At 31.7% G+C, this 16,789-nt stretch overlaps 1 protein-coding gene and 1 pseudogene across 1 annotated transcript; one reads left to right on the top strand and one right to left on the bottom strand.

The window, feature by feature from the left end:
* Window positions 1–87: 87 nt before the first annotated feature.
* Window positions 88–4,116, bottom strand: LOC131627137 (glucose-1-phosphate adenylyltransferase large subunit 3, chloroplastic/amyloplastic). Its single transcript, XM_058897978.1, has 15 exons — window positions 3,728–4,116; window positions 3,503–3,616; window positions 3,070–3,243; window positions 2,842–2,934; window positions 2,410–2,493; window positions 2,250–2,305; window positions 2,044–2,137; window positions 1,844–1,956; window positions 1,622–1,694; window positions 1,435–1,515; window positions 1,158–1,244; window positions 946–1,050; window positions 710–816; window positions 563–623; window positions 88–405 (listed from the first exon to the last, which is right to left on the bottom strand). Exons 1-15 carry the CDS (start codon window positions 3,947–3,949, stop codon window positions 304–306), a joined length of 1,566 nt encoding a protein of 521 aa, XP_058753961.1. The 5' UTR covers window positions 3,950–4,116; the 3' UTR covers window positions 88–303.
* A 6,498-nt stretch (window positions 4,117–10,614) lies between these two features.
* LOC131627131 (uncharacterized) lies at window positions 10,615–16,754 on the top strand (annotated as a pseudogene).
* The last annotated feature ends 35 nt before the right edge of the window (window positions 16,755–16,789 follow it).

Genomic DNA, 16,789 nt, shown 5'->3' with positions numbered 1-16,789 from the left:
TAGAAAATAAGCAATTAAATTTATATTTTACAAAATCTAATTTCTTTGATAATGAAACCATAGAGTAACGAGATTGCAATTAAAGTATGAATAACAAATGTGTAATATGTTTTATTGTGTAAAATGTTTACTTGAGTTATTAATTTCTATGACATGTTAACACAGACAGGATTGTAATATAAGATAGATGATATGCCAATGTATTTATCCGTTGTCTTTTGTATTTTTACAATTCATAAAAAAAAAAAAAACTCATCCTCAAATCCATGGCAAAATGGTTCAAACAACTGATGGGTGACTTTATTATATGACGAGTCCATCTTCTATTCTTGAGTTTTTCAATACAACAGTGATGCCCGAACGGATGTAAAACCCTTCTGCAGATCTATCAGCTTCTTGTACTCCCTGCAGTTAATAATACAATTAGCAAATTTACTGCATGTTTTTGCTTACTTTTGATTTATTTGTTCTCTTATATAGAAAATTTAATGATAGTTTCATGCTGATATGGTGAGGGAAGTACAATAACATTCTTTCTCTGTCATTGGTTTTAGAAGCATACCTCTGAGTTTGCTATGATAACATTCTTTCCGATTCGAGCATTTTTGTCAATAATACAATCCCTGCAGATATACGAGAGGCAATAAGTGTGTATAGAAACAGAAGCAGAAACTAGTGTTACTATGAGAGTGAGAGTTGCATTTCCTACTTGATCTTTGTGTTTTCTCCTATTCCTACTGGAACTCTTCCCTCAGCTAACAGTGCAGTCACTTCTTCCTGAGTTTCATAGAAATCAGCACCAAGCATCACTGTGTCCTGCATACAAGTATAACACAATAGAGCTAGATGAATGCACATGTAAAAAATAAATACACCAAAATATGGTAACGATGATAACAAAATGCATTGTCATATTTTATACTTAGTAGAATGGTTACACCAAACCTTTAAATGAACGTTTGAGTTTATTCTTGATCTGATTCCAACTACACTATGCTCTATGAAAGCATTATTCACGAAGCTTCCGTGTGATATGATTGAGTCAACAATCTGCATAAGAAAGGACACATACTAGTGAAATTTAAGATTTGATGGCAGAAAAGTGGCAATCACCTGATATGCAGGGGGAAATTAAGTAAAAGAAAATGTAGAATGACCTTGCTATTATCAATCGTCGAAGGTGGCAAGTTTCTCCTTGATGTGTACATTGGTTTTGCTGCATCGTAAAAGCTAAACTTGGAGGGCTGAAAATTTAGAAAGTAAGCTTTTCTAAGTGGCTAACATTTTATATCGAGAAAATAATTCTTTCAAATCTCAGTGAAAACTAGTTGATTCAAATTATGTTTAAAAGTTAAGCTTTTACAGCTGAACTTGTTACATTCATTGTACTGAAACTCAATTAATTGTTGCTGTACATATAAATCTGACACTCACATGCTCAGTGAGGGCTAGATTTGCCTCAAAGAATGATCGGATGGTCCCTATGTCTTCCCAGTAATTATTGAAGAGATAAGCCTGCATTCAAATTTTTCCGGTAAATATTCATAATAAGTGAAAGTGAACTTTCTGCTGGATGCAAAGGTAAGTTTTCATATTCTATTCTATTTTTTTTCAGTCATACCTTCATGTAAAATTCTTTAGCTGAGGCAGGAATGACTTCTGATCCAAAGTCATTTGCAGTCGGAAAGCGCCATCTGAATTAAATCAATTGGTAGCACTGAGCAAACAAGCTTTGCAATAGGATCAACATATTTGTGCATATTTCTGTATTTTAAAGAATACATTGATAGATGACTTGAGCCACAAGAAAAATCCTAAAATTTTGACAGATAGTAATCCGTACCTTAATAGATTAAGAAGTATCTCCTTCTTGAAGACGTACACTCCCATCGAAGCAATGTATGGTTTTTCTATAGCCTCGTCCTTTGAAAGACCAAGAACAGTTGTATCCACTTGCTAAATTATGAAGCCGTATTAGCTGTAAATCTAGTTTTTGAAACTTGTAGTATGTTAGTTGGAAGTAATGATAAGCATGAGTCTTACCATTGCTTTGAGATCTGCTCCTTTAGGCTTTTCACTGAATGAAAGGATCCTTCCTTTATTGTCTATCTTCATTAGACCAAAATCTGAAGCGCGACTATAATGGTTGCGTAGTCGAGTTTTAAAGAGTAACATATATGATAGTATTGTTTAGCAAATAGATTAACAGTGATAACATGAATCTTACAACTTATCGGAAAGCAACCTACCTGTCATCCATTGGCAGACAAGAAAGAGTGATGTCTGCACCGCTCTCTCGATGATCCTGATAAGAGGTCGAGTAAAAACATCTCAGAGTAAATAATTTGAATGAATTAACTGAATTGAAAGAGAAAATAATTGCTTGAATTACACAACATGATGACTTACTTGAACAAAGTCCATATAGTCCATTCTGTAGAGGTGATCCCCAGAAAGAATCAAAACATCCTCAATATCCTTACTTCTCGGATCCTACATCATGAACCAACATCTAAGTCCTTCTTGGTCCATAATATTAAACAACATAACATGGATTAAAGAAAAAGACACCATGTATATTTTAGGGGTCTGTTTGGAACGGCTTATTTGAATTTATCCTTTAGAATATGCATTTGTGAGTCTATTTGAGAGAATTTATAGAAACAGTTTATGACATTCTATAAGTTGTTTTTAGCTTACTTTCATAAACTCTTAAGGATTAGCTTATGATTTATATGAAATTATTTTACCTATAATTTATCTTTTGTTATAAGAAAATACTTCATTTAATAAATAATTATGCAATAAGTGCTTAACTAACTTATTTTAGGCTAACAATACCTCAAAGAGCCAATGGAACTGCCTCACAGCATCAGCAGTACCCTGGAACCACTTTTTACCTTGTTCCCCTGGAGTTTGAGTTGCTGCAAGAACCTGAAACAGAACAAGCACTCTAAGATAAAATAACAGTTTAGAAATTAATTTGTGTCTGCTTACCAGCCACAGACACATAGTTGACTTAGGAAGCAAGTAATGTAAGAGAAAGACGCGTCATTGATCGAGAGATACCTCAACATAGCCATCACCAAAAGTGACACCAGTACCAGAGTTGTAAGCACGCGCAATATGTCTGTTGAGTGAGGCTGAATTAAACTGAGTGAGAATGTACACTTTGTTGATACCACTGTTAATGCAATTACTCATTGGCACATCAATAAGCCTGTAAGCACCTCCAAGTGGAACCTAACATAAGAAACCCCAAAGAATATATTCAAGTTCATATGTAGCTGCATTACATTATGCAGCTGAAGAGCACTATAGCACTGATACTTCATATTGAAGATATGTATTATATGTGGTGGTGTTGGTGTTGGTGTCCTACACAGCACCGAAACATGTGTCTGTGTCTAGTGTCTGGATAATGTCTGTCTGTCTAAGTGATTTGTAGGACTAATCTATAGAATTAAGAAATTGGAGAAAGAATATTAGAAAAACTACTTACAGCAGGTTTGGCTCGACGCTTAGTGAGAGGGAAGAGACGGGTTCCAGCTCCTCCACCGAGTATAACTGCTACAACTGTCTTTGGGTCCCTTTTTGCCATATCTATGTCTTTCAACTGCACTATCCCATATTCCCGTTCAATATATTGAAACTTTTCGATTATGTTACATAAAGTCTATTTATTTAGTATTGTAAGCAAATTAAGCAGTAGTTTATTCAGATAAACCTTGGATTCGTTAGCCACGTCAGTTGCGAGAGACATGGATATATTTTTCCTAACATTCTTAGTGCAACCATTGCTGCTACCAACATGAAGCTCAATCTTTCGTCCCATCATTTCTGCATTGCAAAACTTCAAAACCTTCAAGTTCCTACTAGCCATTAATGCCGGCTCGCGTAACTTGACCGTAGACGAAAGCATTATCTGACCTCTGGCAGAAACTGCCATATTTCCCGGTCACCGGAGGAAGGATAAAATGGAAATTTGTGTTATCAATGAAGAAACTTGTCCTGTCCGTGTTTCAAATCAATGTCTTACACATGAAGGTTGTGTAGTGTGTGGAGTGAGTTGTGATTTTCTTACATGCATAGGTATCATTGGAAATTTTGTGGATTGGGCCACGTTATCCAAGTTCAACTGTATCCACCAGTTTTTTTTTACAAAGAAGAATACGTGTAATTAAATGACAATAAAGTCCTCGTAATTTGTTTGTTGCTTAGTATGAGCCTGTAACGAATATCCTATGGATTTAGCTCTATCGTTATTTTGCTAATTTTGGACTAACTCTGGTGAGAGAGATTGGTTGAAGTGCAACAATTAGGATATATTCTCTAAATTGAAAAAAATAACTCAGAGATGTATTCAAACTGCATTCTTACTCTACCGACAAACTATGGGTTTTGGGTCATATATACATTGAACATTCTAATTGCTTTTTTCACCCTAAGCACTCTTTTCTCACACTAGTGAAAAATTTAAACTACATATAGAATTTGAAAATGCATATCTGAACTCATCCAAAATACATCAAATTCATGCATAAGTGAGCCACGTTATTTTGTAAGAAAAATCGTTTAAAAATATATAAATTTAATCCTGTTTATTTTTTGTTTTCATGATACTTGAAGTTTCATGTTGCATAAATACTCCGAACAAAGAAAAAAACAAGTGGTAAGATATTTAATGGCAGCATACTTTGAAAAAAAGAAACAAATACATCACTATAATGTAAAAGTAAGAAACGATAACCAATTGTTAGTTGGTCCAATGGTGATTGGCGCTAGGCTTGGTGTGGACTGAAATATCAGTTAAAATTAAACCACTAGTTATAAACTATTGTCAATTAAACCCTTTAATGCATCAAATTGCAGTTTAATACCAAATCCACGCATTCACATTTTCTTTGCTTTTGTAATTTTAGAGAAGTATGCTTAGTATATTTATAGATTAATTATTTTGGTAAAATAGGGATGAAGTGTGTCTGAAAATACATTTTTAAAATTTGAGAAGTGTTTTTAGATTTTTTTAGGGTATTGTTCCATTATTTAGCACGGGATAAAATAATTAAAAGTTGATTTTAAAGACTTAAAGACATTGCAAATTACAATTTGGTGCTCAATTGCTTAAGAATGAGAGAAAACACACAAGTAACACCAACAACAATTTAATCAGATGAGAATTATGAGGTGTTCACAATACTCCATGTGATAGACTCAAACTTTGTGGAAATTTGAAATTATGCCTTTCTACCGTTTAGAAATTGAAATTCGAAAGCACCACAATACAACAAATCTCTTTTTCAGAAACACCCCATCTCTAAATAAAAAATATATTTAAATTTTAATATATGAATACATCATATTAAAATTTGGATTTCAATCTTCAGTCGTATTGCATATTACTATTATTTGTATTGCATGTGTGCCTATGTGTGTGTTTGTGAAGACAAATGAGCGAATTCAGATTTAAATATCTGGACAAGTCTATGTCCGTATTATGAACTCTCGGACAATTCTACCTATTTTCGAACATGTTCTTCATATTTATTAGTAATTGTTTTCTCACACAATAAATCATACACATAAGTCATTTATAACTAAGAACATATTTTATAACTCATTCTTAAACCAAACTTCAATCATATATAACTGAGTCACGCAAAATGTTACATAAAAATACAAATTAAAATATAACCAATGGTGATGGCATCTATTCCAAGCGCAACAATATAGTAACATATAGACCATACATCTTCGACATGATCCTCTCTTGCTTGTTTCTTTTCTAGTAACTCCTAATGAGATAGTTTATGGGGTCTCTTTTTGGCTCTGGTATCATATACGGATGTGACATTTAATAAAATCGTTGGATGTAACCATATGTCGTATTCCACGGACGGGGAGCTGGCACACTACACACTTCCTCTAGCACCAGATGCTTCTCGTAGTCTGCAAATATCACATCAATATCTCTGTAAAGAACAATAGTTGAGACGTCCTTGTGTATATCTTGCAAATACCCGAACTATTGCAATACTGTTCAAGTAGATGTGAGTACTTTAATCGAAATCCATAAGTCATTCATCAAGAGTACCTAGATATCACCTCCTAGGACCATGTCTAACGGTGCTTACAGTACAGTATAAAACAAATATTGTTGATGTGATTGCCTTCGCAAGACCATCATGCCATAATTATTGTGTGATTCAAAATCACGTATGTGATTCTGTTTAGAACCATATCAGACAGTTTCATCCAAATTCATTTAGTTATTCCCCTACAAAATAAAAATTTTACGATCATAAATCTCAATCTTATCAAAATGTAATGAAAAGTCTTAACTATAACTGCAGTGCGCATCGTAGCATCTACAATAACTATAATTCCAACACCCTCAACCACTATCACATTCGTAATTTAAAACAATGTTTATAACTTTTCATTAAACGCCATCTTCATTATTATCAATCCAAGAAAAAATCGCCATCTTTAATTCGCATGCAAAACTACTCAAAAAGAAAAATGAATGAATGAAAACATGACAAAGAGTATAATTTAGTTGGATAGCCAAGTGTTGATGAGTCTGCAACTTGGCAACCATAAATATCATGGCAATGGCAGTGGTGAGTTTGATTCATCAGAGAAATGCAAACAAAAAGCGATGTTGTTTTCAATCCACACTGGATTCTGATGCATTGGTTTCGACTTACGAGGCCAACTAAGCACTTGTTTCTTGTAATGGAATTTACGCTCTCAAATTCGTGGGTGGGTCCCACAAGAAAATTCTAAATAAGATTTATAGCTTAACAAAAAAAAGCATTCCATATTTGACATTGCTAACGTGCGTTAATTGCCTTTGGACGTAGTTTGAAAGCTCTTCCATACATAATCGCACGTTTGGTGAAAGGAACAAAATGGACCAAATGTTTTGTAAGATTGATAAAAGTCCAATTTAGGCTAATTCCCTACTTATACTAGTCACTAATTCAATGTAATACAAACTAGATCATTGGTTTAGTCTAAATAAGTAACTATGACATAAATATGTTGTCAATAAACAAAATAAAACAGTCTTGTCCCTATTAAATCACATTTTAATACTTCTTTTTAATACAAATTCTTTTTTCATAGAATTATCTTTTATTATCACCGGTTGATAACTATAAGAACATTTGATTGTATAGATGATAATTCCAACCTACAATATTTTACTTATTAATCTTTAAATGATGAAATTTTAGCCAATGAACTATTTAATTAGGGTGTAAACGGATGATAAAAGTTAATTAAATTGACAATCTAAACTAAATCAAATTGAAAAAAACAATTGTATTTTGATCGGTTTTAAAACTGAACCAAACTAATAAAAACTGAGATGGTTTTGTTCGATTATCGGTTTTAGTTTTTAGGAACCGTCAAACCGATGAATCAAATCAATGGTTATAATTACGCTCTAAATTTTTTATTCCACTCATCATTAAATCCAATTTTTGTATCGATCCAGTCATCATTCATCTTTATTTACGCTCCTTTTTTTTTAGTAAAACACACAACTAGAACTAAACTCCAAACATATAAAGTAAAAATCACCTGTCACAAAAACTTGCTCTCATCAAATTGCTGCTCTCGCCGCCCACCAAGTTGCTCTCTACCGTTGTTAAGATGTATTATGGTTTTCTTCCTCATGTTCAAGTTCTCTTCGTTAGTTTTCATTTTTTTTTTTTTTTACATTTTTTATTGTTGTATTTTACTATTAAAATTTTAAATATTTTCCTAACATTCTGATGCCAAGTGTCAACTTTATATTTGATAGTGAACTTATGTTAAGATGCATTGAACGGTAACATGTAATGAATTGTAAGTTTTTCATCGACTATAACATGTAATGAACTATATATATAATGAATTGTAAGTCTCACATAGACTATATATATATATATATATATATATATATATATATATATATATATATATATATATATATATATATATATATATATATATATATATATATATATATATATATATATATATATATATATATATATATATATAAAAACAGTCTTCTTAGTGTTATTCTCACACGGTTGATCTCAATATCTCTCAATAGCTTACCTAGTATCAGTTGAGGTAAAGACTCCAACCTATTAAAGCCGTCATCGCAGTAGCTCCTCCCTGAGCGCTGCTACCGCTGCCGCTTCTCCTCAAAAGTTGTCGCCGCCGCAGTAGTATTAACATGATATTTTACCTTTTTAGAGTTTAAAAAATGTAGTGTATGCATGCTTGTCCCACTCCGCCTTTATATTTTCCATGATGGACTAATATTTTAAATCCGCACCTTTAACAATGTTCGTTCCATCCTAACCGTGTTTATTTGTGAGTTTTTGTAGAGTGAACTTAAATGTGGTGGACATGTTTGTTTGTCATCCCTAAATATTTCACTTAAATGAGGTGGAACTTTTTAAAGTTATGAAAAATAATTGATATTTTTTTTATTCCGTTTTAAATATACCTTAAATATTCTTATAGATTTGAATGCATTAATCGCCTAATTTTCACGTGCATCCAATCAAATTATTTTGTGTTGTCCTTTTTAAAGTTGATTTTAAAAATATATTAATAAATATCTATTAGACATGATTTGATAAAGGAGAAAATTTAGATGCAATTTTTTAGACGTGTTTTTACTATTTTTCAATAAAATATGAAAAGGAAATAATTTCTTCCCACACGTATATATTTTTACTCATATTTTCACTTCCATAACAGTATTTAAATATACATATCATAATTGTATTATATACTCCATCCGTCTTAAAAATAAAATAAAAAACACACTTATTAAGAAAAGTAAAAACATAATCATTTGACGTGTGATTTTTTTGAAATAAAGTGCTTCTAAAGATGTAAAAACAATTTTAATTGATCGTTGATTATTAATAAGATGATAGATAATTTAAACTAAATGTAATTTATATTTAATTTTACCTTAGAAAATATAAATTTCTCTCTTATATTTTGGGAGAAAAATGTATTATTTTCTCTTATATTTTAAGACGGAGGAGTATAAATTTTCTCCTAAAAATAATCAACATACTCCATCTGTCTAAAAAAAAATTCATTTGTACTTTTTATTTGACTCAAAATAAATGTCTTTTTATCATACTGATATAACATTTATTATTTTTACTGTTCTTATTAATTAATTTTCACTCAATCCAACTATCCTACTAAATATAATTATTAAGAACATTTTAAAAAATAATTTTGATTTTATCATTAAAATTAACATGTTTAATTATTTTCCGTAAAAATAATGATTAGTTTAAATAAAATATTTATTATGAGACGAGAAAATAATAAAGTTTGTTCTTAAAATTGTGAATGTTGTGTAGTTTTATACCGTTTTTTTAATTATAATTTTTTTTATATCTTTATCGTATTATCAAAATAATTTTAAAATATATGCGTAATTTAACAAAATATTTCTTAATTATCAATTATTGATATAAAATTATTTTATACTAACTAGAGATATCCAATTTCTCTATTCATTATTTAATTAATACGTATAAAAACAGATATATGTGAGGGTGAGATGCCAATATGATGTGATGTGTTTGTTCTAAGATTATAAGACTTATTTTAAAAATATAAAAATATTTTAATTTATTTTATAGTTGAAAAAAATTAGTTTATCAATATAAAATATTCTTAAATAAATAACTTTCATATTTTTATGTTTTTTCTTTTAATACAATGAATGTGTATGAATAAATTTCATAGAAAGTGAAAATAAAATTTAAATAATTATTCATACATTTTACTTAAATAGTTTAATAAATATAATAAATAATTAAATACCTATTAAACATGTTTAATAAAAAAATAAAATTACCGTTCTATATTTATGGAAAATCTAATCTATAAAACAATTTTACACCGTCGTGATTTTACACTGTCATGAAATCATAACCGTTAATTTTTATTTAAAATTATATATAAAGTATTTTTTTTTAAGAGTTATGATGTATGACCGTGAAAAATATTTTACACTGATAATATATTACCTTTAAACTCATCTATAAAATATCTTAAATAAATTTGGGCTGCTTTAAATGATTAATCTCCGCTTTATTTTGCAAAATAAATAGTACTTTGTTTAACAAAATACTCCAAATTTGTCTGATTCAACAACTTAATTTAAAATAAATTCTAAAGACAAAAACACAGCTTCGAAAAATGTCGTGAATAATGATCAGTAGCAACTAATTTCACCTAGCCCCATACCGTAAAAATTAAAACCATAACAATCATTCATAATTATTATTTTAGATAAAATAATTCAAATAAAACTCAAATATAATCCATAATATAAGATCTATCAATTATAATTAATTAATAATATATTCAATTATTTCATTATTAGTTAAATTAACAAAATATTATTTATTTTGATATACTATCGTATCTTATGTGTATCAAACATAAAAATAAAATAAAATCTTTTTTTATTTATTATACCTTTATTTACGAAACCGCCACAGTTGTTCTGTTTCCACCTGTATAAATAGAACTTTCTCTTCTACCTAATGCCACCTTTCTTCGGAAAAACCGTTCTCATTCTTGTTTTCTCTTTGTACTTTTCTCCCTCGCCGCACCTTCTTCTTTCTTGACTTCTTCGCTTTTTCCTTCCTCGCTACAATCGCTCCACCATATATCTCATCAAAATCACTTTCTTCATTCATCATCATCATCATCCAATTCAACTACATTGTTTTCTTCAATCATCATCATCATGATTTCTTCACAACTCAATTTCACACCTTCTTCATTACCTTTTACACCGCTTTCATCCTCCAAACCTAAACTTTCCACACCGCTCACTTTTCACAATGTTGCAAAAAACACTATACAGTTTAAACCGCTCTACCTTTCATCCACTCAGAATCTCGGTTTCGGTTTCGCAACTGCGAAACTCGAAAAGAGTGGAACAGAGTGTCACGCATATGAAGCAGGTAAGTCAGAATCAGAATCATCAGGATCAGAGCCATTGGAGATTAACATTGATGTTCCTGGTGAACCTGCAGCTCAGAAGGTGAAAATCGGTTTGTATTTTGCTACATGGTGGGCTTTGAATGTTGTGTTCAATATTTACAACAAGAAGGTTCTGAATGCGTTTCCGTATCCATGGCTTACTTCAACTTTGTCACTCGCTGCTGGTTCTCTCATTATGTTGATTTCATGGGCTACAAGACTTGCTGATGCTCCTAAAGTTGATTTCGATTTTTGGAAGGCTTTGTTTCCTGTAAGCATGCAATTTTGTGTAGTTTGAAATATTGACTGTAACGTGTTTGAATGAAGTACTGAATGGTGAATTTGAATTGCAGGTTGCTGTGGCGCATACAATTGGGCATGTAGCAGCTACTGTGAGTATGTCCAAAGTTGCTGTTTCGTTTACGCATATAATCAAAAGTGGAGAACCTGCTTTTAGTGTTTTGGTGTCGAAGTTCTTGCTTGGTGAATCTTTTCCTTTGCAAGTTTATCTTTCACTGTTGCCGATTATTGGAGGCTGTGCACTTGCTGCTGTTACTGAACTTAATTTCAATATGATTGGTAAGATTATATTCACTTATTTACATGGTTGGTTTTTTTAATGTTGATTGTGTTCTCTTATAGTAGATTGAATTGATAATAGGATGCTAAACTAGGTATTATTGACACTTCTGATTGAAGATGTGTCTGGTGTCCGATACAACATCGACATAGTTACATTCAATTGTTCTATTTTTTTCATATTATTATTATTAGTGTTGTGTCCTTTGTCCGTGTTTGTGCTTCATAGATACAAAATTTGTTTGTGTTTCATAGATACTAAATTTGTAGTTTTTTGATTAATCTTATGTATGTTTCAGGGTTTATGGGGGCTATGATATCCAATGTGGCCTTTGTGTTTAGGAATATATTCTCAAAGAAGGGAATGAAAGGAATGTCTGTTAGTGGAATGAACTACTATGCTTGCCTCTCTATATTATCTCTATTGCTTCTCACCCCTTTTGCTATTGCTGTCGAAGGCCCAGCAATGTGGGCTGCTGGCTGGCAAACAGCAGTTTCTCAGATTGGTCCCAATTTTGTCTGGTAAGTAAGCACAACATTCTACAAATCTCGGCAACAATCGGCGTAGATCATATAAATGCTTATGTATAAATTATTTCTATAACCAAGGATGATATAAAGTCAAACTGTTTTCATAAGCTATCTTGAAGAGTTTATAGAAACATGCTATATATGACATATAAACATGTATAAGTTGTTTCTATAAGCTCTTTCAAACAATCTTACAAAATGCTTATTTTAGTAGATAAATTCAAATAATTCAATTCAAACATATCGTTAGTCGAGGCGTTTTATAGTTTTTTTTGCATGTACTGTTGGATCTATACATATATAATATTCTGTAGTGATTGTGAAGTGTTTGAATAATGAACTTGTGGGTTGTAATTTTTACAGGTGGGTAGCTGCACAGAGTGTCTTCTACCACTTGTACAATCAAGTATCTTATATGTCTCTTGATCAGATTTCTCCATTAACATTTAGCATAGGGAACACAATGAAGAGAATCTCGGTTATAGTCTCTTCCATCATTATCTTCCGCACACCAATTCAGCCAAACAATGCCCTTGGAGCTGCCATTGCAATCCTTGGCACCTTTCTCTATTCACAGGTCCATTCTCCTTTCTTCTATTTTTGTTTTCTTATACAGTATATGCTATTGTGAACACGGGAAATTCACATTCACTATTCTTTAACTTGCTATATATAAAAGTTATAAGCATTTAATTAACCTGTGAAAGCAAATTAAATTCAGTATAAGCTATATTTCTTGATACTTGTGACACAACTGATATGTTCTTTCTTTTAATATTATTTGAGCAGGCTAAACAATAAAGTGTAGTTTGGAAGCTTCTCTATGCTAAGGCAATGTGAATGAGGATTCAATTCAAGGCTGAAGCTCCAAAGTAATATCACAATTGTTTACTGAGAAATTATGTATTTATTAATGAAGTTAATAGAAGTTCAAGCTGCTTTATTTGTGGCCATAGAGTTATAGCAATCTTATTATCACTATTCAATTTTGTTTTCACTTTTCAGCCTATATGAGTTTATTGTTTCTTTCTTGCAATCAGAGGTTGAAATAATGTACTGCAGTAAATAAGAACAATGCGTCAGAAATTTTGCATGGTCGATCCTTTTCTTATATATCTATTTTCAATAATTGAGGCTTTTTTTGTTGTTGGTTGAGAAATGACTAAAGTTGATGCTGATAGTGAACACTATGATATTGATGTATTGAAAAAATCAACAATAAATTTTTCTAATAAACATAAAATCAATGATTATTTTATGTTGATTTTATTGAATTTAGCTAAACAGATTACCAAAAATACAAAATAACGATTTGTATCTATTAATAAATTACGCTTGAAAATTATTCGTACCTTTGTTTGTGTCACTGGCCTTTTCTTTTGGGTCCCAATAGTAGGTGCTGAGTTGGTTGTGAGTCATTTAATAAGAATATGAATTTTGTATTGAAATATTAATAGTTTAGAATATTTCCAATTTAGTTATCTACATTTCACAAAGCTGTTGTATCCATGGAGAAAATATTGCCACTCCTTTTCTTATTTACAATCACACCCTATTCTCTTGGAGATACTTCTCCTTTTCCCACTAACTTTCTCTTTGGCACTGCTTCTTCTTCCTACCAGGTTTCTTTTATTTTCTTATTCTTCATGTATATCTCTTAACTAACGTCGCTGATTATTATGTTAAATATTATTATTGTTATAGTATGAAGGTGCTTACTTGAGTGATGGCAAAGGGTTGAGCATCTGGGATGTCTTCACTCACAAACCAGATAGTACTTCTGATGGAAGTAACAGTGATGTTACAGTTGATCAATACCATCGGTATCAGGTACACATGATAGACTTCACTTCGATATAATACATATCTGATTATCTATGCATTCTATTTACCTGCAAACGGACATCATTTGATCAAGTGATTAGTATAGGGCCAAAAATTATAAATAATAGAACTAGAATTTAATTCATTTACACTGTTACAGTAAAATGTTTCTACATTGTCGGTCAATCACAATGGTTCAATGTTTGTATAGTACCCTATTTAGTTTAATTCGTTACACCTATTATAGATGTTCCGAATTTCAATTTTATGATAAAAACAGGAGGATGTAGATTTAATGGAAGCTATCAAAGTCAACAGCTACAGGTTTTCAATTTCATGGACACGGATTCTACCAAGTATGCATCTTTAACAAAAACTTGGTGATTACAATTAAGAAGTTTTTACTATAGCCAATTCACAAGCAAAATTTGTAATCTTTATGAGCAGAAGGTAGATTTGGAGAAGTGAACTTGGCTGGTATCGACTACTATAATAGGCTTATCGATGCTTTGTTACTCAAAGGTTTGATTTCATTCTTCCTACTATGACTTGTGAGACGGAGAAAAGGTATAACAGATCGATTAAGTTAATCTGTGTTTATACAATTTGCAGGGATCCAACCGTTTGTTACATTGTTTCACTTTGATTTCCCTCAAGAACTTGAGGATAGATATGGAGGTTGGCTAAGTCCCCAATCACAGTAAGCAACTAATTCTACAATTCATATTTTTTTTCAACACCATTGCCATGCTTTACCAACAATAATCAACATTTGTTTTTTCCTCCTAGAAGAACTTTGGCTTAAGAAAAAAAACAAGACAATGGTGGTACTAATGTATTTTGACATGTGCAGGGAAGATTTTGTGCTATTTGCAGACATATGTTTTAAATCCTTTGGTGATAGAGTTAAGTACTGGGTCACATTCAATGAGCCAAATCTTCATGTTTCACTTAGTTACCGTGAAGGTAAATTCCCGCCATGTCGCTGCTCTGGAAAATTTGGAAATTGTAGCGAGGGAGATTCAGAGAAGGAGCCCTTTGTGGCAGCCCATAATATTATCCTGTCACATGCAGCTGCAGTTCATATTTATAGAAACAAATATCAGGTAATTTATTTGCTAACAAGACCTCACAACCTTTGTAGTATGCTTTACGATGTTAGTTTTACAAATCAAAAGTGGAAAGGAAGTAGGACTTAACATTCATTCGAAATATTATAAAGTTGCTTTATTTTCAATGGCACATCCAGACCGAGCAAGGTGGAGAAGTTGGCATCATCGTACACTGTGACTGGTTTGAGCCGTTAAGCGATTCAGAGGCAGATAAATTAGCTGCTAAAAGAGCTCAATCATTTAGCGTAAACTGGTAGAATTTCTTCATTATTCATGGCTCATTCAAATTCTACTAACCAAAGTTGGATTTGAATTTGCTATCTTCACATAGCACATGTACACCGATTTGAACTGTCATATATCAAGATTGAACAACTCAAGTTTTGACTTTTTATATTTTGGCCCGATTTACCAAAGTCAGAACACGAGACTGAAATTTTGATCAGCCGGTCCAAATCGCTTGATTGGGTTGAATGCATGATTTTCTTCTAACTGTAGCAAATCTACCTGATCATTCTATAATAATGCAGGATCTTGGATCCAATCTTATTTGGTAAGTACCCAAAAGAGATGGAGACAATTCTAGGAAGCTTATTACCGGAATTTTCCAGTCATGACATAGAAAAACTGAATCAAGGACTTGATTTCATTGGCATCAATCATTATGCAAGTTACTATGTCAAAGACTGCATATCATCAGTGTGCGCGTCTGGGCTAGGAACCTCCACAACAGAGGGCTTATACCTACAAACTGCAAAAAAAGATGGTGTACCAATTGGAGAGCTCGTAAGCATTTCATTCTTTCAATGATCACATAACATTGCCGGACAAAGACAATCCTTAAACTTGTATTGTTATGTGCAGACAACATTTGATTGGCTCAACGTTTATCCACAAGGCATGAGAAAAACTGTTAACTACGTAAAAGATAGTTACAATAACACTCCAATGTTCATTACTGAGAACGGTAAGCAAAGAAGTGCATTGAATTTGAACCTTTTTTACAACATTTTGAATCTCTGACCTGATTCTTTCCCAATGTTTTGGTAGGATATGGGAATTTGTATGATCCAAATAACACCAAAGAAGAATATCTTAATGATGTTAAGAGAATAAACTACACGTCTGGTCACTTAGATAATCTAGCAACATCATTGAGGTAAAAATCTACAAAAATTGAATAAACACATCATGGAAGAGTAACTTCATGATATTTGTATGTTGGTTGTGTGATTATAGGGAAGGAGCAGATGTGAGAGGTTACTTTGCATGGTCATTGCTTGACAATTTTGAGTGGAAATATGGTTTTTCAGTTAAATTTGGACTTTATCATGTTGATTTTACCACACAGAAGAGAACTCCAAAGTTATCAGCTAGTTGGTACAAACATTTCATTGCTAAGCATAAAACTGAGAGCATTGATGCTGAACGTGACACAGAGATGAGATACTGGAACAAACAGTTAAAGGAAAATAACTTGCTCAGAACTGTAAGCACAGAGGGTAGAATGAAAAGCATGGATTAAGTTGTTTCAATTGTTGAAGTGTAATTTAAGCTTAAGTGATTTAGTTAAGGAACTTGTCACAACACATGTAACTAATTTGGTTACATTGTTAGTAATTTAGTTTTTAATTTATTAGTATTTGTAAGTACAACCAGTATTGCAATCATTTGAATCTCATAATATATTTATTAATTATTTGAAA

Source organism: Vicia villosa, linkage group LG1 (assembly GCF_029867415.1).
Source record: "Vicia villosa cultivar HV-30 ecotype Madison, WI linkage group LG1, Vvil1.0, whole genome shotgun sequence".
Lineage (NCBI taxonomy): Eukaryota > Viridiplantae > Streptophyta > Magnoliopsida > Fabales > Fabaceae > Vicia > Vicia villosa.
The sequence above is the reverse complement of the archived record's forward strand: the minus strand, read 5'-3'. Positions and strand labels throughout refer to the sequence as shown.

Excerpts from the sequence above, each read along its gene's own strand:
- LOC131627137 (XM_058897978.1), bottom strand. The coding sequence starts at position 3,949 with ATGGCAGTTTCTGCCAGAGGTCAGATAATGCTTTCGTCTACGGTCAAG. Across the intron at positions 1,516-1,621 it reads CTAAAGAATTTTACATGAAG|GCTTATCTCTTCAATAATTA; the intron begins GTATGACTGAAA and ends ATTTGAATGCAG. Across the intron at positions 1,051-1,157 it reads CGACGATTGATAATAGCAAG|ATTGTTGACTCAATCATATC; the intron begins GTCATTCTACAT and ends TTTCTTATGCAG.